Here is a 22,470-nt window from a genome sequence, read left to right on the forward strand (position 1 = left end):
GAGGGGGGGGGAACAGAGGACGGCAGCGGCACGGAGGGGGGGAACAGAGGACGGCAGCGGCACGGAGGGGGGGAACAGAGGACGGCAGCGGCACGGAGGGGGAGAACAGAGGACAGCAGCGGCACAGAGGGGGAGAACAGAGGACAGCAGCGGCACGGAGGGGGAGAACAGAGGACGGCAGCGGCACGGAGGGAGAGAACAAAGGACGGCAGCGGCACGGAGGGGGAGAACAGAGGACAGCAGCGGCACGGAGGGGGAGAACAGAGGACAGCAGCGGCACGGAGGGGGAGAACAGAGGACGGCAGCGGCACGGAGGGAGAGAACAAAGGACGGCAGCGGCACGGAGGGGGAGAACAGAGGACGGCAGCGGCACGGGGCACGGAGGGGGAGAACAAAGGATGGCAGCGGCACGGAGGGCGAGAGCAGAATGGCAGCGGCACGGAGGGGGAGAGCAGAATGGCAGCGGCACGGAGGGGGGACACAGGAGCATGGAGGGAGAGTCAGGTATCGGTAAAGTATCGGAGCATTGGATACTAGCATTGGTATCGGGACAACCCTAAATGCAGCCTACCAGGGCCCATCAATGCAGCTTTACCAGGGCCCATCAATGAATGTTTGCTTGCTTCCATTCATTCGGGAGTCACCTCTGACACTATGTGAGAATGGAGCGACTGACGCCTGCTGATGCTCAGACTTGCTTGCTGTAGAGAGAAGAGAGTGGGAACACCAGTGGCCGGGCGCCCTAGGTGGCTGCCTAGCGGAAGAACCGCCCCTGGATCATATAGACGCGTTCTGTGGATGCCAGAGATCATCTCTGCCTGGGACAGGAAGTGAGCAAAAATCTCCCCAGTGGGGGTCACAGGCAGAAATATATAAAAAAAATATATATTTTTATTTGCAAATCTAAATAAGATTGTACAGATATCGCGCCAATAGAATGCAATGTGAGTGATCAGCTTCAGACCCTCCCTGGGTGTCCTTCCCTTCCCCATGGGTCTGGGTCCTGTCACATGACCCCCACATAGCAGACTATAGCCTGAAATACCCCTCAGGTCAGGACTCCTTCTCCAGGGTTATATACTGAGGGGAAAGTGTCAGCTTGACAGATCAAGATGGGAGCGCTCTGATTGGAGAACGAAGAAGTTTACGTGGAAGCTGGTTGGCTATTCCAGCCCAGCCCACTTACGTCCCGCACTGAAGTTTCCACCATTTTTTTTAAGGGCAGTGTTTTTTTTTTTATTTATGTTGTTTATTTTATTCGCTAAGTGATGCACCATGAGGCAATTACTTTATGAAAATAAAACTTTGTTTAGGATTACGTGTTGAAAACTCCAGGTTACTGTGACTAAGGGTTTTCCCTTATCAAACATGGTTACTACGGTTGCAGTAACTGATTGGCTGGCGTGTACGGAAGCTGGCAGGTGATTGGTTTGCGCTATGGGCTTGCCCCTGACGTCTCTTGGTTGGCAGCGTTCCCTGGTTGGCGGAATCGCACGGTCGAGCGCTGATTGGCTGGCTATCAGCAGGTACAGAGGGCTGTCAGTGCTGAGTCCTCCTCTCGCTGCAACGTGCAGCCGGCCCCCTCAGGATGATGCTGTTTGGGTGCAGGAGGAGGCTGTGGTGCGCACTGTCCTTCCTGGGAGCTGCGGCTGGCTGCAGACTGGGTATGTGTGGCCCTACAAGGTGGGGGATGGGGGCCCCCAGCCTCATCTCCGGGGTCTGTGTGTGTCATATGTGTGCTGGGTGTGAGCATGGCGTCCCTCTACCAAAACACTGCCCGCCCCCACCCCGGGCTTCTATTTCACAACTTCTCTGAAAGTTACATCGTGTCATCCCAGGAACACCACCTACTGGTCACCTACCTGTCCCTGGTCACCTACCTGTCCCTGGTCACCTACCTGTCCCTGGTTACATGACTGTCCCTGACCACCTACCTGTCCATGACCACCTACCTGTCCCTGGTTACATGACTGTCCCTGGTTACATGACTGTCCCTGGTCACCTACCTGTCCCTGGTCACCTACCTGTCCCGGATCACCTACCTGTCCTGATCACTTGCCTACACTACCTGTCCCTGATCACCTACCTACACTACCTGTCCCTGATCACCTACCTACACTACCTGTCCCTGATCAACTACCTGTCCCTGGTCACCTACCTGTCCTGATCACCTACCTGTCCCTGGTCACCTACCTGTCCCTGACAACCTACCTGTCACCTATCTGCCCCTGATCACCTACCTGTCACCCACCTACAATACATGTCCCTGATCACTTACCTGTGACTGATCAATTACCTGTCACTGACCTGTCCCTGATCACCTACCTGCCCCTGATCCCTTACCTACACCATCTGTCCCTGATCACTTACCAGTCACTGATTACCTACATTTCACCGGTCACCTACCTACACTACCTGTCCCAGATCACTTACCTGTCACGGATCACCTACCTGTCCCTGATCCTTTACCGATCACTTACCTACACCATCTGTCCCTGATCACTTACCAGTCACTGATCACCTACCAGTCACTGATCACCCACCTACACTACCTGTCCCGGATCACCTACCTGTCCCGGATCACCTACCTGTCCTGGATCACCTACCTGTCGCTTGCCTGTCCCGGATCACTTGCCTGTCCTGGATCACTTACCTACACTACCTGTCACTGATCACTAACTGTCAGTGCAGTGTGATGTCTTGTCTATGGAAGAATAGGGGGAGCCATGGCAGTGTTCTCTCCTCTGTCACCACATGTCACCATAGTAGGGTCAGTAGAGAAGTGTCCTTTCACCATTGCTTAGCAGACAAGGGATCTCATTCATTGGTGGTCAGTGGAGAAGGTCCCACCCCTTTCATTGGTGGTCAGTGGATAAGCTCCTCCCTTTTCCTTGGTGGTCAGCGGAGAAGGCCCTTTTATTGGTGGTCAGTGGATAAGCCCCCCCTTTTCATTGGTGGTCAGTGAAGAAGGCCCTCCCCCTTTCATTGGTGGTCAGTGGATAAGCCCCTCCCTTTTCATTGGTGGTCAGTGGATAAGCCCCTCCCTTTTCATTGGTGGTCAGTGGATAAGCCCCCCCTTTTCATTGGTGGTCAGTGGATAAGCCCCTCCCTTTTCATTGGTGGTCAGTGGATAAGCCCCCCCTTTTCATTGGTGGTCAGTGGATAAGCTCCTCCCTTTTCCTTGGTGGTCAGCGGAGAAGGCCCTTTTATTGGTGGTCAGTGAAGAAGGCCCTCCCCTTTTCATTGGTGGTCAGTGGATAAGCCCCCCCTTTTCATTGGTGGTCAGTGAAGAAGGCCCTCCCCCTTTCATTGGTGGTCAGTGGATAAGCCCCTCCCTTTTCATTGGTGGTCAGTAAATAAGGCCCCTTTTACATTGGTGGTCAGCGGATAAGGCCCCCCCTTACTTTGGTGGCCAGTGGAGAATGACCCCTTATGTTGATGGACAGTAGAAGGAATACCCTTATTGGTCCACCTTTTCTCCTCCCCTTCACAGCGAACACTCTCTGTATCCTCCGCCTCACTTCTGTCACAAATGTTTATACTGGAATAATAAAATAATAATTGTGTTCATGAAATTGTGCGATTTCAACCAAGTCATTCAAGTTTGTTTTTCCCTGATATTCTACATCTGTATATTAACCACTTGCGTACTGGGCACTTCTACCCCCCTCTCCTGCCCAGATAAATTTTCAGCTTTCAGCGCCCTCACTCTTTGAATGAATGACAATTGCGCGGTCATACAACACTGTACCCAAATGAAATTTTTTATTTTTTCCCCCCCCACAAATAGAGCTTTCTTTTGGTGGTATTTCATCACCTCTGTGCTCTGAGATCAAAAAAAAAAAAAAATGTTTAAAAAATAAATAAATACACAACCGTTTTATATTTTGTTATAAAATTTTGCAAACGGGTAACTTTTCTCCTTCATTGATGTACGCTGATGAGGCTGCACTGATGGGCACCGGTGGGTTCCGATAAGGCGGCTCTGGTGGGCCCCGATAAGGCTCTGGTGGGCACTGAGAGGTGGCACTGAGGGATGGCACTGAAGGGCATTGATGGGTGGCACTGGTGGGCACTGAGAATTGGCACTAATAGGTGGCACTGATCGCTGGCAGTGATGGGCACTGATGGGTGGCAGCGATGGGCACTGATCAGCACTGGTAGGTGAGACTGAGGCACTGACTGGCACCAGTGGTGGGCACTGATAGGTGGTACTGATTGGCACTGACGTGGAACTGGTGGGCACTGGTAGGCAGTACTGGTGTAAACTAATGAGGCTGATGTGCCTCTTCCACTGGGGACCGATGTCCCTCACACAAGAGCCGCGATTGGCTCTTTTTTTCCCTCATGCGATCAGCACGAGGAGAAAAAAAAAAGATTACCGTACTTTGTTTTCATCACGTGATCAGCTGTCATTGGCTGACAGCTGATCACATGGTAAGGGGCCGGGACCAGCCCCCTTACTCAGATATGTGATCACCCGATTCTCAGTGACTTGTGATCACAGTGCGTGGCGTGCGCTTCCTGCAGGGGGCGCGTGTAAAGGGGAGGACGTCTATTGACATCCTCCCGGGAATTGGGGTCCACGCTGTAACCGTCATTCACCTATGACCCGGGCCCCTAGTGGTTAAAGCAGAACACAATCCATTTAAAGTGGTTGTAAACCCTTTTACTATCACTTTTTCCTACAGGTGAGCCTATAATAAGACTTACCTGTAGGTACCGTGAATATCTCTTAAACTTGCACCCTTCAGGTGATATTCACTATATCTGCATGTGCCAGCGTCATCGGCAAATGCGCACTGAAGAAAAAGCTTGCGCCGTTTCTTCAGTAGCTGTGCCATGACCGGCGGCACTCGCGCGCATGCATGGGAGTGACATCATCGCAGGTTCCGGTCAATCACAGCGACGGAGCCGTGAAACGGGAAGTAATTCCGGTGAGGATTGAACGTGGGAACAGCCATCCTTTAAAAAACATTATTGGGTGTAAAATTAAATTATTATTATTAAGATACAGTAATACCTCGGATTGCGAGTAATGCGGTTAACAAGCTTTTTTTCGCAATACAAGCTATTATTTATTTTTTAAATCCTTACTCGGTTTGCGACCGCTGTCTCGCACAACAAGCAGGATTCAAGCCTCTGCAGTGTGCAGTACCGCATCTGGCCAGAGATGGGGGGTGCCAGTGACCTTCAGGGCCGCTCAGATGCACTCAGAGCCACTCGGAAACACTCAGTTCCCGAGTGTTTTCGAGTCTCTCTTAGTGCATCCGAGCGGCTCCGAATGTCACCTGCACCCACCACCTCTGGCCACATGCGGTACTACATACCATGAAGTCACTGGAACAAATTATCTGAGTTTCCATTGACTTCAATGAGGAAGCTCGCTTTGATATACAAGTGCTTTGGATTACAAGCATTCTCCTGAAACGAATTATGCTCTGAATCCGAGGTTCCACTGTACTTTAAATCTGCAGTGTGGGCAAAAACATTATTGGGCATAAAATTCAGGGCCATCCTTTAAAAATGAGCTTGCAAAACTTTTTTTCTCCAAAACCCTCAATTATTTGGGGATGGATAGAATAACGTGCCTTTAAATGTTCATGGAAGTGGTGTTCCGGCCCAAAAAATAATCCCGTAATTAAAAAACGGCAGCTACATATACTTCAGCTGCTGGAATTTAATAAATGGACACTTACCTGTCCTGAAGTCCAGCAATGTCAGCACCGCAGCTGATGTTTCCATCAGCTGTCGGGTGCTGCCGCCGCCATTGCGGGGATGGGAACCCGGCAGTGTAGCCTTTCGGCTTCACGTCGGGAACTCTACTGCGAGGCCCGCTACTCTTTCCTATTGGGCCGGGGGAGGAGGAGGGAGCCCCGCGTTGACGTCACAGGCCACGGCCTGGACTCCCAGAGGTGAGAAAGGATACCTGTCAAAGCCAGGTATCCTCTTCCCTCTCCCCCCTGAAAGGTGCCAACACAATAATGTCTTCCACCTCTCCTCTCTTCCACCTCTCCTCTCTTCCACCTCTCCTCTCTTCCACCTCTCCTCTCTTCCACCTCTCCTCTCTTCCACCTCTCCTCTCTTCCACCTCTCCTCTCTTCCACCTCTCCTCTCTTCCACCTCTCCTCTCTTCCACCTCTCCTCTCTTCCACCTCTCCTCTCTTCCACCTCTCCTCTCTTCCACCTCTCCTCTCTTCCACCTCTCCTCTCTTCCACCTCTCCTCTCTTCCACCTCTCCTCTCTTCCACCTCTCCTCTCTTCCACCTCTCCTGTTTCCCCCTCTCTTGTTTCCCCCCCCTCCCCTCTCTTGTTTCCCCCCCCCCTTCCCTCTCTTGTTTTCCTCCCCCCCCCTTCCCTCTCTTGTTTTCCTCCCCCCCCCTCCCCTCTCTTGTTTTCCTCCCCCCCCCTCCCCTCTCTTGTTTTCCTCCCCCCCCTCCCCTCTCTTGTTTTCCTCCCCCCCCCTCTCTTGTTTCCCCCCCCCCCCCTCTCTTGTTTTCCTCCCCCCCCCCCTTCCCTCTCTTGTTTTCCTCCCCCCCCCTTCCCTCTCTTGTTTTCCTCCCCCCCCCCTTCCCTCTCTTGTTTTCCTCCCCCCCCCCTTCCCTCTCTTGTTTTCCTCCCCCCCCCCCTTCCCTCTCTTCTCCTCCCCCCCCCCCCTTCCCTCTCTTCTTCTCCCCCCCCCCCCTTTTCCTCTCTTGTTTTCCTCCCCCCCCCCCTCCCCTCTCTTGTTTTCCTCCCCCCCCCCTCCCCTCTCTTGTTTTCCTCCCCCCCCCCTCTCTTGTTTTCCTCCTCCCCCCCCCCTCCCCTCTCTTGTTTTCCCCCCCCCCCCCCCTCCCCTCTCTTGTTTTCCTCCCCCCCCCCTCCCCTCTCTTGTTTCCCCTCCCTCTCTTGTTTCCCCCCCCCCCTCCCCTCTCTTGTTTCCCCCCCCCCTCCCCTCTCTTGTTTCCCCCCCCCCCCTCCCCTCTTTTGTTTCCCCTCCCCTCTTTTGTTTCCCCTCCCCTCTTTTGTTTCCCCTCCCCCTCTTGTTTCCCCCCCCCCCCCCCCTCTTGTTTCCCCCCCCCCCTCCCCTCTTGTTTCCCCCCCCCCCTCCCCTCTTGTTTCCCCCCCCCCCCCCCCCCTCTCTTGTTTCCCCCCCCCTCCCCTCTCTTGTTTCCCCCCCCCTCCCCTCTTTTGTTTCCCCTCCCCCTCTTGTTTCCCCCCCCCTCCCCTCTTGTTTTCCCCCCCCCCCTCCCCTCTCTTGTTTCCCCCCCCCCCCTCCCCTCTCTTGTTCCCCCCCCCCCCCCCTCTTGTTTCCCCCCCCCCCCCTCCCCTCTCTTGTTTCCCCCCCCCCTCCCCTCTCTTGTTTCCCCTCCCCCTCTTGTTTCCCCCCCCCTCCCCTCTCTTGTTTCCCCCCCCCCCCTCCCCTCTCTTGTTTCCCCCCCCCCCTCCCCTCTCTTGTTTTCCTCCCCCCCCTCCCCTCTCTTGTTTTCCTCCCCCCCCCCCCTCCCCCGCTGCTCTCTCTCTCTCTCTCTCTCTCTCCCCCCCCCTCTTGTGGTTCCCCTTTTCTTTCGTCGTCACCCTCTGGATGAATGGGTGTTTGTGAGCACAGCCAATGTGTCAATGTACAGGACTGTGGCGGATTATCTTTGGGAGGAGGACTGGAGCTGGTAAAGAGGATCTGTCACCATGACTTGACATTTTCTGTTGTCATGTACATTTATTTAGGTCACATTTTATCTCTCTTTTAAAATTCTTGCTTGTAAAGTAAAGATTGGACATTGCAAGATGCCTATGGTTACATTTATTACCCAGAAAATGCTACTTTGTGTTCCCTTCTAATTCCCACCCATCTGTCATCCTTTCATCCAGTAAGGAGGCTTTCCTTGGACAACTTTTGTTTAGCTTCTCATTTATATCACTGTATATACTCGAGTATAAGCCGAGGCACCTAATTTTACCACAAAAAAATGGGAAAACGTATTGACCCATGCCTTGCTGTGCCCATGCCCCGCTGTGCCCATGCCTTGCTGTGCCCTTGCCTCGCTGTGCCCATGACTAGACTTACGTTTAACATGGGAGTATATAAAAGTGGTGCCTGGCTTTAAAAAAAAAATCATGCTCCCCAGCCGTAGGTTCTTTAGCTGGCCGGTACCAAGTCCCCAAAGTTACCAGAGAAATGACCGTTTAACATGGGAGTCTATGGAAGGGGTGCCCAACTTTGAAAAATCTGTGCTCCCCGGCCGTAGGTCCCCCGGACAACAAGCTTTGTACATTTGTAGATGAAGAGTGGCTATATATGTGCTAAGTTTGGGGTCCAGGGGACCTCCGGCCGGTACCGGGTCCCCAAAGTCCAGGAGATCAGGCGCAAAAAGGTGACTCAAGTATAAGCTATGGGGGGCATTTTCAGCACAAAAAAATGTGCTGAAAAACTCGGCTTATACTCGAGTATATACGGTAATTGTGGGAAGCCACTGAAGCACCCATACAAACCCAGGTAGATCTCCCAAAATCAGCCCAGTTAGAGCTTTGGTGAATCCACCACCTCGGTGTTGCAAGGCTGAATTTCTAACCAATGTACCCCCCCATCCTTATTAGCGCACAGCCTTATGGGGTGCTTCCTATTCTAAGCTGTGTTTCTGTTTGCTTTGTCAGGCTCTGCATATTTGGGGACCAGCACCCCACCTTTTCAGCAAGAAGAGTCTGACTTTCGAAAATCCAAAGTGGTTGCTCAGCGCAACATGAAGATCGAGCTGATTCCTGCCTTGACGGACAATTACATGTACCTCCTGATTGATGAGGAGACGAAGGAGGCCGCCATTGTGGATCCAGTACAGCCAAAGAAGGTACATCTTTTACTGGTACCAGTTTTATTTAAAGTGAATCTGTCCTTTACCCAAACACATGCATATACCTTCATAATATGCTCCAGCAGTTGTTTCAAATGCACCTTTCCCCAAAAAGTGCAGATTATCGAACACTGTTACTGAAATGCATATTTTCTTACATTTTGTCAATAATCGATCGGTTAATAACCTTAAAAGTGGTGTATAATTTAGTTGATATGTAAACTTTAAAAAAAGAAAAAAGGCAATGTATTCTTAAAGCGGGGGTTCACCCAAAACATTTTTTTTAACATTCCATTCAGTCGAGTTGTCCCCGTACATACCTTATTTTCACCGTCGCTTCCGGGTATGTCTTCTGCGGGACTGGGCGTTCCTAATTGATTGACAGGCTTCCGACCGTCGCATACAGCGCATCACGAGTTGCCGAAAGAAGCCGGACTGCGAGTCGGCTCTATACAGCGCCTGTGCACCGACGTTCGCGTTCTTTCGGCAACTTGTATGCGACGGTCGGAAGCCTGTCAATCAATTAGGAACGCCCAGTCCCGCAGAAGACATCCCCGGGAATTTTCAGACAGTGTATGTGGTTTTTGTTCAGAAATTACATTCATTTTAAAACTCAATGTTAAAAGCAAGTCAAAATTTCAAACAACATTCTTTCATTTAGCGAATGTACAAAGATTTTTCGTTCTAATATAATATTAGCAGTAGCGATTATTTGTTCCTTTTATACTATAAAGGGCTAATATTCGTTTTTTTTTTTAACACTATTATGTTACTGGCCGATAATTTGATTATGAAAATAGTAATCGATTATGAAATTAATCGATTAGTTGTCGAGTAATCGATTGGTTGTTTTCGGCCCTAGTTGATATACAATGTCTCCTCTTTAGTTGCTGGAACTCGAGCGCCAACCTCCCTAAACCTACCCACATTTCCTTTTAGTGAGGTTGAGCCTACCTTTTTTTTTTTTTTTTTTTAAAGAAAACCTCCAACATTCGTAGGAGCGCCATGTTGCATGTCCTTGATTTTTGACAAACCATTCTGCTGCTCTTTCAAGCTAGGTTCATACTGTTGCAGGTGCGTGGGCAGCATGTAAATCGCACACTTTCCCACATCCACAAGCACCTGCCGCCCAAATGTACTGCTCTTATGCAGTGGCGCCATTAAGAATTAATGCCACCCCTGCACGTCACGAGTAGTGAAGAAGGAAGGATCTTCCAATGGCAGTGCTGATCACAGACTGTGGAAGGGTGCACATGGCTGAATAAGGGGGTGAAACCCAATGATGAGCCTGTGCAAGGCAGCAATGTGATGCAGATTGGGGGGGGGGGGGGGCGGTCAGAGAGCTTGGAGCATTGTGTGTGTGTGTGTGTGTGTGTGTGTGTGTGTGTGTGTGTGTGTGTGTGTGTGTGTGTGTGTGTGTGTGTGTGTGTGTGTGTGTGTGTGTGTGTGTGTGTGTAAGGCACGTGAAATTCATGCTAGTGGTCTGCAGCATTCAAAATTGTGAGTTTAGTTATCCGTGAGGTCCGAAAGATTGAAGACCACTGATATATATGATGTATGTTCAGACAAATTTAATGTTATTCAAAATAGAAAACCAATATATATGATTTCCATGTCATAATATTTGACGCTTTTTATTTATAAGTTAACAAGAAGAATATGTGAGAAATTAGACAACTGTCTGTTCATTAGGCAAGATCCCTTAAGGTGGCCATACACGTGATCAATTCAGATTAGAGCGGTTGCAAACAAGCAATCTATCACGGATTTATTTAAAATATCAAACTATGCAACACATTTGACCATCAACTGAGAATATTGAACAAAAATACAATCTATCTGTTATACAGTAAATGTAAGCAATCACCTAATAGATCCAAATTATGATCAGTTCTCCTAAAACATGCAGATATTTGTTCAGATCAATCAGAAGCGATCAACAAAATTCAGACGCAGCCAAGTCGATCAATAGCTCAGCAAATCAATACAATAGATCATTGATATGCAAATTTGTATACAGTTCTGATTGATTATACACTCATATTGATACCACGGTACCAAAAGATTTGATAATGCTGTGCACTGCTCTGCCCTGACTTAAAGCGGGGTTCCAACCACAATTAGCATTTTTTAAATGTATGTCCTTTCATCCTGCGTTTTTATAATATAAATCCGGTCACTTACTATTTTACAATCCGCCGCCGCTCCGCATAGATATTCAAAAAAGATAGGGGGCAGATCCACAAAGATCTGCCCCCGGCGCATCGTATCTGAGATACGCTACGCCGCCGTACCTTACCTGGCTTCGGTTCGAATCCATAAAGATTTTGCGCCGTAAGTTACGGCGGCGTAGTGTATCTCAAGCGGCGTAAGGGCGCGGAATTCAAATTGGGCAGGTAGGGGGCGTGTTTCATTTAAATGAAGCGCGTCGTCCCCGCACCGAACGAACTGCGCATGCGCCGTCCCTAAATTTCCTGCCGTGCATTGCGCTAAATGACGTCGCAAGGACGTCATTGGTTTTGACCTGGACGTAAATTACGTCCATCCCGATTCACGCAAAAAAAAATAAAAAATCAAATGAAACGCGGGAACGACGGCCATACTTAACATGGCAAGTCTAACTATACGCCGCAAAACAGCAGCTTTAACTATACGCCGACTAGAGACGACGTAAGAGAATGCGACGGCCGTTCGTGGATCGTCGGAAATAGCTAATTTGCATACGCGGAAAACGACGAGAACGCCACCCAGCAGACGCCGAAGTATTGCATCTACGATCCAAAGGCGTACGGAGCTGTGCGCCTGTCGGATCTAACCCAGATGCCGTTGTATCTTGGTCTGAGGATTCAAACCAAAGATACGACGCAGGAAATTTGAAAGTACCGCCGGCGTATCAGTAGATACGCCGGCGTACTCTCTCTGTGGATCTGCCCCATAGTTTATAAAACTATGTCCACACCGTTGTCATTTTGCTTGTGGGCATTGTGAAGCCTACAGGCATTTACTTCCTGGAAGTCTTGGATGGGGAGTGATAATTGGACAGCGCACTGCATCCTGGGAAATGATGACACATTTCCCAGGAGCATTAGAGGGAGATGATGTCAGAATCCTAGGTGTTTCCAAAGGCAGATTTCGTGGGACCGCATAGCAACAGGCATTTCCAGATGAGTAAAAAACATTTTTTTCTCTTTTTTAGGTCTAATAAGCACAATAATGAAAAAAAAAATTGGGGATAGAAACTCCACTTTAAGATTAGAACAGAAAATATTTGGGTACCCAGAATTTAGGACGGTATCTTTGAACTTGTTGAATTAATGATTGTTTCAGAAATCTAGAATGATTAACTCGGCGGACATTGGACACGCGGCCTGATGAGATTAAAGCTGGTTTTGTGCTTTTCCATACAGGTTGTTGATGCAGTGAAGAAGCATGGAGTGAACCTGACATCGGTCCTCACCACACACCACCACTGGTAGAATCCTTTACCTTTCTACACGTGTCGCACAATTCCTGTATAGAAATATAGAATTTTCAGCCCAAGCTTTTATTTTTATTTTTTTTTTTTTTTTTCTGAATTTTTAATAGAGCAGGAAACTGCTAGTACTTTTGTCAAGTTTTCTATTCTACTTCTGTTTGCTTGGGGAGACCCCCCCCCCCCTCCTTCCATTTTGGTCAGAGTATATCAGCAGAACAATGCATTATGGGAAATTGTTTAGTTGTCCCTGGATTAGGAGGTGAGGAAATTTTCCAATGAGGACATCTGCTCTTGTGACAACCAACGTAGGGAGGATTTCCCCTAATTTTTGTTGTTAGGTGTCACTTCCTGTTGTGGTTATAGATCAAAAAGTTAACCCCTTTAACCCTTCCAAACTCTATCCAAAACTAGGCCAAAACTAGTTGGTTGAAGTTTCACTCTAAGGTGGAACTCAAGGAAAGTAATAAAGTATTAACCACTTTAAAGCGGGAGTTCACCCGAAAAAATTTTTTTAACATTAGATTGAGGCTAATTTTACTAAGCAGAATCGGGTGTTTTTTTTTAAATTAATGCAGTACTTACCGTTTTAGAGATCGATGTTCTCCGCCGCTTCCGGGTATGGGCTGCGGGACTGGGCGTTCCTATTTGATTGACAGCCTTCCGACGGTCGCATACAGCGCGTCACCAGTTGCCGAAAGAAGCCGAACGTCGGTGCGGCTCTATACGGCGCCTGCGCACCGACGTTCGGCTACTTTCGGGAACTCGTGACGCGCTGTTTGCGACCGGCGGAAGGCTGTCAATCAAATAGAAACGCCCATACCCGGAAGTGGCGGGAGAACATCGATCTCTATAACGGTAAGTACTGCATTCATTTTAAAAAAAAAAACACCCGATTCTGCTTAGTAAAATTAGCCTCAATCTAATGTTAAAAATACATTTTTTGGGTGAACCTCCACTTTAAGGACCCCTTCACGCCGATTTACGTCGGCAGAATGGCACATCAACGTATATGTACGTTGCCCTTTAAGCCCATCCGTGGGGTCGCAGCGCTCGCACGCGACCCGGTCCGAAGCTCCGTGGCCGCGGGACTCGCGGACCCGATCGCCGCTGGAGTCCCGCGATCGGTCCCCGGAGCTGAAGAACGGGGAGAGCTGTGTGTAAACCTAGGCACTAAAAATGCCTAGGTGTGAATCCAGCCTTACAAAGCATTTTCTCTCTCTTTTTGTTTTGGTGGAGGATTGAGGCAACAAAGCGTTTCCTTATCACACCTTCCTATATTTGTAGGTGGTTGGAACCCTTCGATTGTTGTCCTGGAAGAATTGTTGTCGATTGTTGTCCTGGAAGGTTCAAAGAGACGATGGGGGTTATTTACAAAAGGCAAATCCACTTTGCACTACAAGTGCAAAGTGCACTTGGAAGTGCAGTCGCTGTAAATCTGAGGGGTAGAACGGAAATTAGGGGAAGCTCTGCTGATTTTAACATCCAATCACGTGCAAGCTAAAATGCTGTTTTTTATTTTCCTTGCATGTTTCCCTCGGATCTAAAGCGACTGCACTTCCAAGTGCACTTTCAGTGCAATTTTAAGTGCACTTTGCACTTGTAGTGCAAAGTGAATTTGCCTTTCCGAAATAATTCCCACTGTTACTTTTATCTACTCTGAGCAGCATGACTGTGTCTACTGATGGCCCACACCCTTGGCGAAATTTACTTGCTGGTCCATACTCCTTGGACCCCTCTTCATTATGGGAGTTTGCCCTGGGTAAGCTCCAGTGTTGCAGTGAGCAAAGTCACTGCTCTTTCCCAAATGACCGTGTTGGGGTTCAGTTGGCTGCTTAGGCCCAAGTATTGTCCCATCGAGGAGGTCACATGTTCTCCTACCCGGAAGGCTGTACCTGTCATCGACCCTGTCCTCAGGGCCCACTAACAGGCCAGGTTTTATGTATTACCTTGGGGAGATGCAGAATGTCTAATCAGGCAATTAGACATTCATCATTGAATGCTGTCACACGGAAGAACAGTTTTTGTGATTATTGCACATGGACTTTTATTCACCCATCAGCCGCATTTATTGATCTAATATTGGTTAGATTTATTATCATATCATTTTGCGGTGTGCGGCCATCGCATATGAACTTTCACATCATATCACTGAGTTGTGATTCATTTGCACTTTATATTATTGATCTTTTGTCACTATAAGTATTTGTGTTTGATACACTTTCTCTTCCGTTTATGGAAGGACACAGCAGCCTTTGACCTTAGGGTTATATCCGCTATAACCCTAAGGTCAAAGGCTGCTGTGTCCCTCCATAAACTCAGAGAAATGGATTTTACGGTGAGTACAAAAATCCTATTTTTTTTAGCACTGCACTATTTATCCATTTTTCCTGTTTTACTTTGTTTGAGTGCTGGCTGCTTTTATATCTTTGTGGTTTAGCGCAGTTTTTTCCCTTTTTCGCAAAAGTTTCTGTATGACGTTCTAAAGAAATGTGCAAAATCTTGTTACCACCTGAAGCCTCCTAAAGTAAAAAAAAAAAAAAAAAACGTCCTTTTATCTTCCCTGACTGAGCCAAATTTTCCCTTTATTTTTATCTCTCACACATTTTCACTTGCAGACACTGCAGCTCACAGTGTGGGGTTTCAGAAACAAAGGCAGTAGGCAGGACAAGGTGTGGCTAGGTGCTTATTGACAAGCTACAGGTGTATGAATCATCAGTAACGCCCGCTGTAATATAATCTCATCCCACTGTAGTGCAACGGAGGCACAACCTACATGAGAGTGACAACTCTGCTCCTTAATTCAGGAGCAGTGCAGCATTGTTGCCACACCATCACAGGAAGCTGTATTAGGTGCACTTCACATGATTAATTGCTGCGCCACCTATTTGTTTTAATGGGAGGCCATAGTTCTACTTTAATTGGTGACATGTAATATCTTCTGTTAAAAGGAATGATCATTGTTTTTCTAGGGACCATGCGGGAGGCAATGAGAAACTTGTGAAAATGATGTCAGGGCTGAAGGTTTATGGTGGAGACAGCAGAATTGGAGCATTAACTCAGAGAGTTTCCCATCTAACCACATTTCAGGTAAGTCAGGGGACCCATGCATTGAAGAAACCCGATATCAAAACACCTTGTTGTAGCCTGACTCCTCCCTTGAAAAATGTTGGCTTAACCACTTCCCAACCTGCTCACGTAAGTTTACTGTGCCAGGTCTGCTCTCCTGCGTGAACTGACGTACCTGTCTGTCTGTCTGTGCAAGGAGGATAGGGAGCGTGCCCACAGGTCTCGTGGACGCTATGTGCGCCGGTGACCCACGATCGCTGTGTGCATAGGCAGAACGGGGAGCTGCCTATGTAAACAAGGGGAATTCCTGTTCTGCCTAATAATATGTCAGAGATCTTCGGTTCCCAGTGATCGGGAACAGTGATCTCTGTCATGTCCCAGTGAGCCCACCCCCCCTACAGTTAGAACACACCCAGGGAACACACTTAACCCCTTGATCGCCCCCTAGTGTTAACCCCTTCCCTGCCAGTGTCATTTTTTTCATTGATCGGTGCATTTTTATAGCACTGATCAATGTAATAATGTCACTTTTTATTTTTTATTATTTAACTAGCTGAATACCCGGCGTTGCCCGGTCTTCCTATCTTAACCTTTTGGGAAGGAAAATCATAGTAATATAAATATACCCATCTTTTATATAAGGGTGTAGGTAAGGGTTAATGTAACTGTCATATATTTTTATTTGGCATATAAGTAATATGTGTAGCAGGTATTATTGAAATATCTCCAGGCGTACAGAAGTTATGTGGGAACATACATTTCCCATTGATTTGCATGGGACTTTAAACAAAAACCCCGACCCTCACAAATGGGGGTAGTTAAGGGATAAATTAACTATCCTATAGTTTAAGTGGACATATAAGTAACATGTGACCAAGTGTTATCGAAATATCTACAGCCGTTTGGAAGTTATGAAGTAACATGTATTTCCCATAGAGTTGAATGGGACTTTAAAGAAAAACCCCGACCATGGCAAATGGGGGTGGGTAAGGGTTAAACCACCTATCCTATGTTTGTTGCTGACATATAAGTAACGTGTGCCAAGTTTCATGTTAATATCTTTAGCCGTTTGGACGTGATGCTGGAACATACATACATACATACACACACACATGTTGAGTTTTATATATATAGATTTCTCAGCCTGTGATAGTCCTAAATCAGGTGTGCATGAATCTGGTTTTAGGTTGCATTTTTACTATACCAAAGGACCCAACCAGCAGGCTTTGTTGCTACTGACCCTGTTTGCCTTCAAAAAAAATACCATATATACTCGAGTGTAAGTTGAGTTTTTCAGCACATTTTTTTGTGCTGAAAAAGCCCCCCTCTGCTTATACTCGAGTCAGGTTTCCTCTCCCGCTGTGTCCGTCTTGATGAGGAGGGAAGGAAACCCATATTACGCAGTACATTATCCCCTCTGATTCACAGCGGAGCTGTGTGTAGTCCGCCGTCCCACCTACTCCTCATCCGTCCGTGACGAGGAGGAGGCGGAGCTTTGTTACAGTGGACGGAGTGGATTTCCAATACATGAATCAGAGGGGTGAATGTACAGCGTAATATGGCTTTCCTTCCCTCCTCATCAATACTGACACGTTGGATAAGGTACATTGGCACAGTGAGGCTGAAAATGGGGCACGGTGAGGCTGAAAATGGGCATTGTTGACTTTCTTTTCCACTAACAGTAGCTGCTGCATTCTCACCCTAGGCTTATACTCGAGTCAATACATTTTCCCATTTTTTTGTGGTGAAATTAGGTGCCTCGGCTTATATTCGGGTCGGCTTATACTCGAGTATATATTGTAATTGGTTGGTGTTTTGTTAAGTCTAATTAAATGTAGTCATGTTTTAGGTTGGCTCCCTTCATGTGAAGTGTCTCTACACACCATGTCACACCTCGGGACATATCTGCTACTATGTGACAAAGCCCAACAGCTCCGAGCCACCAGCAGTATTCACAGGTGAGCCTCCATCTTGGATCATAGTAGTCACTCAGCCATAACAAATCTTGGCAATTGGCCTATACCTGTAGGGACTTCCTTCAAGTCAGATCAAATAAAACTGGTATGGATTGATGTGCACAGTTACATTGGTCCAGCTTGGATCAATGTGTGTATGCATATGTCATACCTGTGGGGCCGCTGTGGAAGTGAAGAATTGCTCTAGTAGTAGCCTCTAGTGTAATAATCGCAGCTGTCTACCGGGTCCTGTGCCAAGAGGCTACCCTGCTGCATAGTAACCACTGGGGGTCGCTCACTTTGCACAGGCACCATTCACAGAACGACTTTCATTTTCCTTTAATTAAGGCAAGGCATTCTCTGATTGGACGAGGTGGAAGGGCTAAAGGCTCCTTGAGTTGTGGCTGATTGACCTTCCAGTTGATGGTGCCTGCACGATTCTGGGGCCAATGCCAACAGCATGACACCAATTATCTTTTTTTTTTTTTAGCTGTCTGTAAGGGTGGCATTCTGACCATCACTACGTCAGAACGTGCGTCCTTCCTACTCACTACCAATGAAAGAGGCATTTTTGACATTGACCTGTAAATTATTTTAGGGGGCTTCCTTGGGGGGAAAAAGGGTTTACGCTGTGCATGCCGCATCATGTGACCATAGAGCATATACTGTATATAAATCGCCTACAGAGAATTTACTAGATGTTTGGTAACGCCACTGTTGAGTTTATTTGTACTGGGTGGAGCTAAATTTGAAAATATTGGACCGGTACCATTCAGCACCTCTCATATTACAGGTAGTGTCATGTGATATCCAATAATTAAGTTGTGTGTTTAACAGACTTGTGTCTTCTCTTCCCGCAGGTGACACCCTCTTTGTGGCCGGCTGTGGCAAGTTTTTTGAGGGGACGGCGGAAGAAATGTACAAAGCTCTGATAGAGATACTGGGAAAGCTTCCACCAGAGACAGTAATGTCATAAGGCTTACCATTTACTTTGATTGTGACATTTATCATGGTTAAAATGATTCTGTATCATTACTGGATATAATAAAGTGACCATTGTGCTGTGAAAGAGACTTCATAGGGTGCCAGGCTGTACCTCTCTTGCAACAAACCTGCCAGCACTGCCATAGCCTGTCTTTATACTGGGACTACTATGTATGGTGCAAACAGATACGCTGTGTCCCACAGTGCAATGCTCAGTGCCTATGTGGCTTATTACCAAGGTTCTGTACTGTCATGGGCCCAAACCTATGGAATGCCAACTTTTAGAAAGTCACTGTGGGCAACAGGAAGCTGATGTTATGCAACTTTTATGGCCATCTTATTGCATTTGGTAACAATAACAGGTGTTTTTGGTTTTCCTTTTGAAGGGCCTTGTAATTTTTTTTCCCAATGTTATAATTTTTTTTGAAGCTCTGTGGTGCAGTGAGCATTCTGAAAACTAAACACTTGAGTGCTTTAAAAAGTGCACAGTGTGTACATATGGTCCTCCTCTGCTGACAAAGGACCCTGACCCTGATCCCCCCAAGGCGCAGAAATCCTGACGGGGGACTAAGGTACTCGTGGTTCACCCAGCCAAAACCATTCTTCCTTATTTTTTGGGAGGCCTGCTGAAAAAAGGCCTACCCAAGTACTAGGTGGGGCTCACCCAAAGGGAGACTCCATGGGAGGGGGAAAACCTGACCAAAAAGCCACATGCCCTTCCCCAAGACTTTCAGGGCAAGCCCAAAGATCTACACCTTACTAGTCAACAACATAAGAAAGGGGAAGGGAGAAAGTAACAAATTTAGCCCTAGCATGTATGGGCAGGGACTGATCTAAATATTCAATATGTAAAGCGCTGCATAAATTGTCGGCACTCTATAAATACCATATTTATCGGCGTATAACACGCACTTTTTCCCCCTGAAAACAGAGGGTAAACGGTGCCTGCGTGTTATACGCCGATATCACGTTCTACCAACGGGGATCCCGCCTCTCCTGGCCCTGGGGCAGCGTACCCTGCATATTTAAAGCGGGAGTTCACCCGAAACATTTTTTTTAACATTAGATTGAGGCTCATTTTGTCTAGGGGAATCGGGTAGTTTTTTTTAAAACGAAGCAATACTTACCGTTTTAGAGAGCGATCTTCTCCGCCGCTTCTGGGTATGGTCTTCGGGACTGGGCGTTCCTATTTGATTGACAGGCCTCCGACGGTCGCATACATCGCGTCACGAGTAGCCGAAAGAAGCCGAACGTCGGTGCGGCTCTATACGGCGCCTGCACACCGACGTTCGGCTACTTTCGGAAAATCGTGATGCGATGTATGCGATTGTCGGAAGCCTGTCGGAAGACTGTCAATCAAATGGGAACGCCCAGTCCCGCAGCCCATACCCGGAAGCGGCGGAGAAGATCGCTCTCTAAAATGTTAAGTACTGCTTCGATTTAAAAAAAAACACCCGATTCCCCTTGACAAAATGAGCATCAATCTAATGTTAAAAATTACGTTTTCGAGTGAACCTCCACTTTAAGAAAAAAAGTTAAGAAAAAAAAATCACTTGCCAGCCCCTTCTACACTGAGACTCGGGTGATCACCAATCCAAGTAAGGGGCCGATCCCGACCCCTTACCACGTGATCAACTGTCAGCAAATAACAGCTGATCACGTGATGTAAACAAAGAATCGATAATCGTTTTTTTTTTCTCCTCACACTGACAGCGTGTGGAGGAAAAAAAGCCGATCACCGGCTCGTGCACAAGGGACATCAGAGAAAGGAAGGAGGCAGATGTGCCTTATCAGTGCCAGCTACCAATTGCTACCGGCCAGTGTCCACAGTCCACCTATCGATGCCTACAATTGCCACTTCTCAATGCCCACCAGTGATGCTAATCAGTGTCTCATCAGTGCCACCTCGCAATGCTGCCTATCAGTCTAACCTACCAGTGCCCATTATTGCCACCTATCGGTGCCCATCACTGACACCTATAAGTGCCACTTCTTAGTGCCACCTATCAATGTCCTTCAGTGCCACCCACCAGTGCCGCCTTATCGGTGCCCATCAGTGCAGCCTCATCAGCGTACATCAATGAAGGAGAAAAATAACCGGTGTACAACACTATATATATATATATATATATATATATATATATATATATATATATATATATATATATATATACGTTTTTTTAAAAAGACAGATTAAAAAAATTATAACAAAAAATCAAAACCGCAGAGGTGATCAAATACCACCAAAAGAAAGCTCCATTTGTGGGGAAAAAATGGTAAAAATTACATTTAAGTACAGTGTTTTATGACTGCGCAATTGTCATTCAACGTGCATGAGCGCTAAAAACTGGTCTGGGCAGGAGGGGGGTTTAAGTGCCCAGTAAGCAAGTGGTTAATTTATACTTCTTTTGCAGAGAGTGTACTGTGGACATGAATATACGATCAACAATTTGAAGTTTGCACGTCACGTGGAATCAAACAATGAACAGATCAAACAAAAGTTATCTTGGGCTAAGGTAGATCATTTTTAGGTTTTGTTTTTATTAAGTTTGCAATTCAAAAAGAAGAACATGCAGAGGTCTGGGCAAAGATCTCTCCTAGATAGTGATGACCCTGGACACTAGAGCTTTATAGGGAAACAAATGTGTGTGTGTGTGTGTGTGTTTGCTGCTTTTTTATATACTGTATATGAGGCTATAACTATGAATGGTTCTAATAGGAGATACATAAGTAGAGATCCATGTAGATGCTGAATTATTCCTCCTTATGATTTGCCCTACAGTTTTGATCCTGAGCTCTGTTTCGCCCTACAGGAAACGTACAACAATGGGGAACCCACCATTCCATCCACACTGGCAGAAGAGTTTACATATAATCCATTTATGAGGGTCAGGTGAGTTCAACCAGCACATCAAGAGGAACTAGAACATGGTATGGTCCAACAAGACCTGCATGTCTTCTGTTTAGTTCCTCTTCCTTGTATATCAAGACATTTGCACCTAATAAGTGGCTGGCAGTGAATACAAAAAAAAAAACTTGGAGTAGAGCTGCACAATTAATCATTAAAAAATCGTGATCTCGAGTCAACCCCCCTGACGATCCCCAATGCAGAGTTTGCCGATTCTTTCATATAACAAGCGGAGGGACTTTATCTGTTCACTTAGCTGTCAAAAGAAAATATCCGGGAAGTCTGCCAAGTTTTTAACATGAAACATGTAACTAATGCTTCCTTCTTAGGCTCCATTCACACCTAGGCGTTTTTACGCCCGACGCTATTGCAGCCTGCAATACGCTGGAGGGGTGATTTAACATTGTCGGCTATGGAGATGGTTCACATCTCCATGCCGAAACGCCGTACGCCTGAAGCTCAAAACAAGTCCCGGACCTTTTTTTCAGGCGGCTTTCGGCATAGCCGACAATGTTGATCACCCCTCCGGCGTTTGTTAGGCCTAAACGCCGCAATTTGTCGCGGTAACATACGCCGCGTTCAGGTGTGAATGCAGCCTTGGGCTGCATTCACACCTGAGCGTTTTGTAGCCTGAAGCTATAAAACGTGCGAATCGGGCTGATTTGGGCGTTTTTGAACGTTTGTATTCCCATAGAATCTAATGGAAACGCTCGATTCAAGCGTCTAGCGCGACAACGAGCGTTTCTACGGGCGTTTTGTCACTTTAATCTGTTCTGTGAAATAGAATATTCACCCAGGAAGAAGATAAAAAAAATCTACCAACATAGCAACAAATGATGAAAGAGATGATCATTTTTCCTATTGGCTAAAATAAAAAACGACGAAGTTCAAAAACGTCGGACAACGCCGTATGCAAACGTGTGAATACATGCGACAAAACGTCATAAACGCTATGCTCAGGTGTGAATACGCGCGACAAAACGCCATAAAAAACGACCGAAAACGATACGCTCAGGTGTGAATGCGACCTTGGATCAAAGGGATGTACGTGTGTAAAGAAAAACATGAAACATTGTAACTAAAGGCCCATACACAGATCAGATTTTTTTGACAACACATGTCTGACGGACCTGTTTGATCGGACAATCCGACTGTGTGTAAGCTCCATTGGGCAAGCTTTTTGTGTTTTTCATCAGACAAATGTTCGCTGTGCAAACAGACAAACTTTCCGACAACAAATGTCCGATGGAGGATCAT

The 22,470-nt window shown here is 47.1% G+C and overlaps 1 protein-coding gene across 2 annotated transcripts in view; it reads left to right on the forward strand.

Moving 5' to 3' along the window:
• Positions 1-1,534: 1,534 nt before the first annotated feature.
• The window catches only part of HAGH (hydroxyacylglutathione hydrolase), a 33,500-nt gene continuing 12,564 nt past the window's right edge, over positions 1,535-22,470 (forward strand). Inside the window, exons 1-8 of one of the 2 annotated variants that reach the window (XM_040356461.1) lie at positions 1,535-1,664; positions 8,632-8,822; positions 12,233-12,297; positions 15,270-15,387; positions 17,216-17,324; positions 18,182-18,285; positions 20,720-20,821; positions 21,119-21,198. In XM_040356461.1, the coding sequence (XP_040212395.1) occupies positions 1,589-1,664; positions 8,632-8,822; positions 12,233-12,297; positions 15,270-15,387; positions 17,216-17,324; positions 18,182-18,285; positions 20,720-20,821; positions 21,119-21,198 (845 nt within the window). In that variant the 5' untranslated portion in view covers positions 1,535-1,588. The remainder of the gene's footprint in view (positions 1,665-8,631; positions 8,823-12,232; positions 12,298-15,269; positions 15,388-17,215; positions 17,325-18,181; positions 18,286-20,719; positions 20,822-21,118; positions 21,199-22,470) is intronic. The other variant, XM_040356462.1, reaches the window with a different exon arrangement.

The sequence above is a fragment of the Rana temporaria genome, chromosome 6 (assembly GCF_905171775.1).
Source record: "Rana temporaria chromosome 6, aRanTem1.1, whole genome shotgun sequence".
NCBI classification, from domain to species: Eukaryota; Metazoa; Chordata; class Amphibia; order Anura; family Ranidae; genus Rana; species Rana temporaria.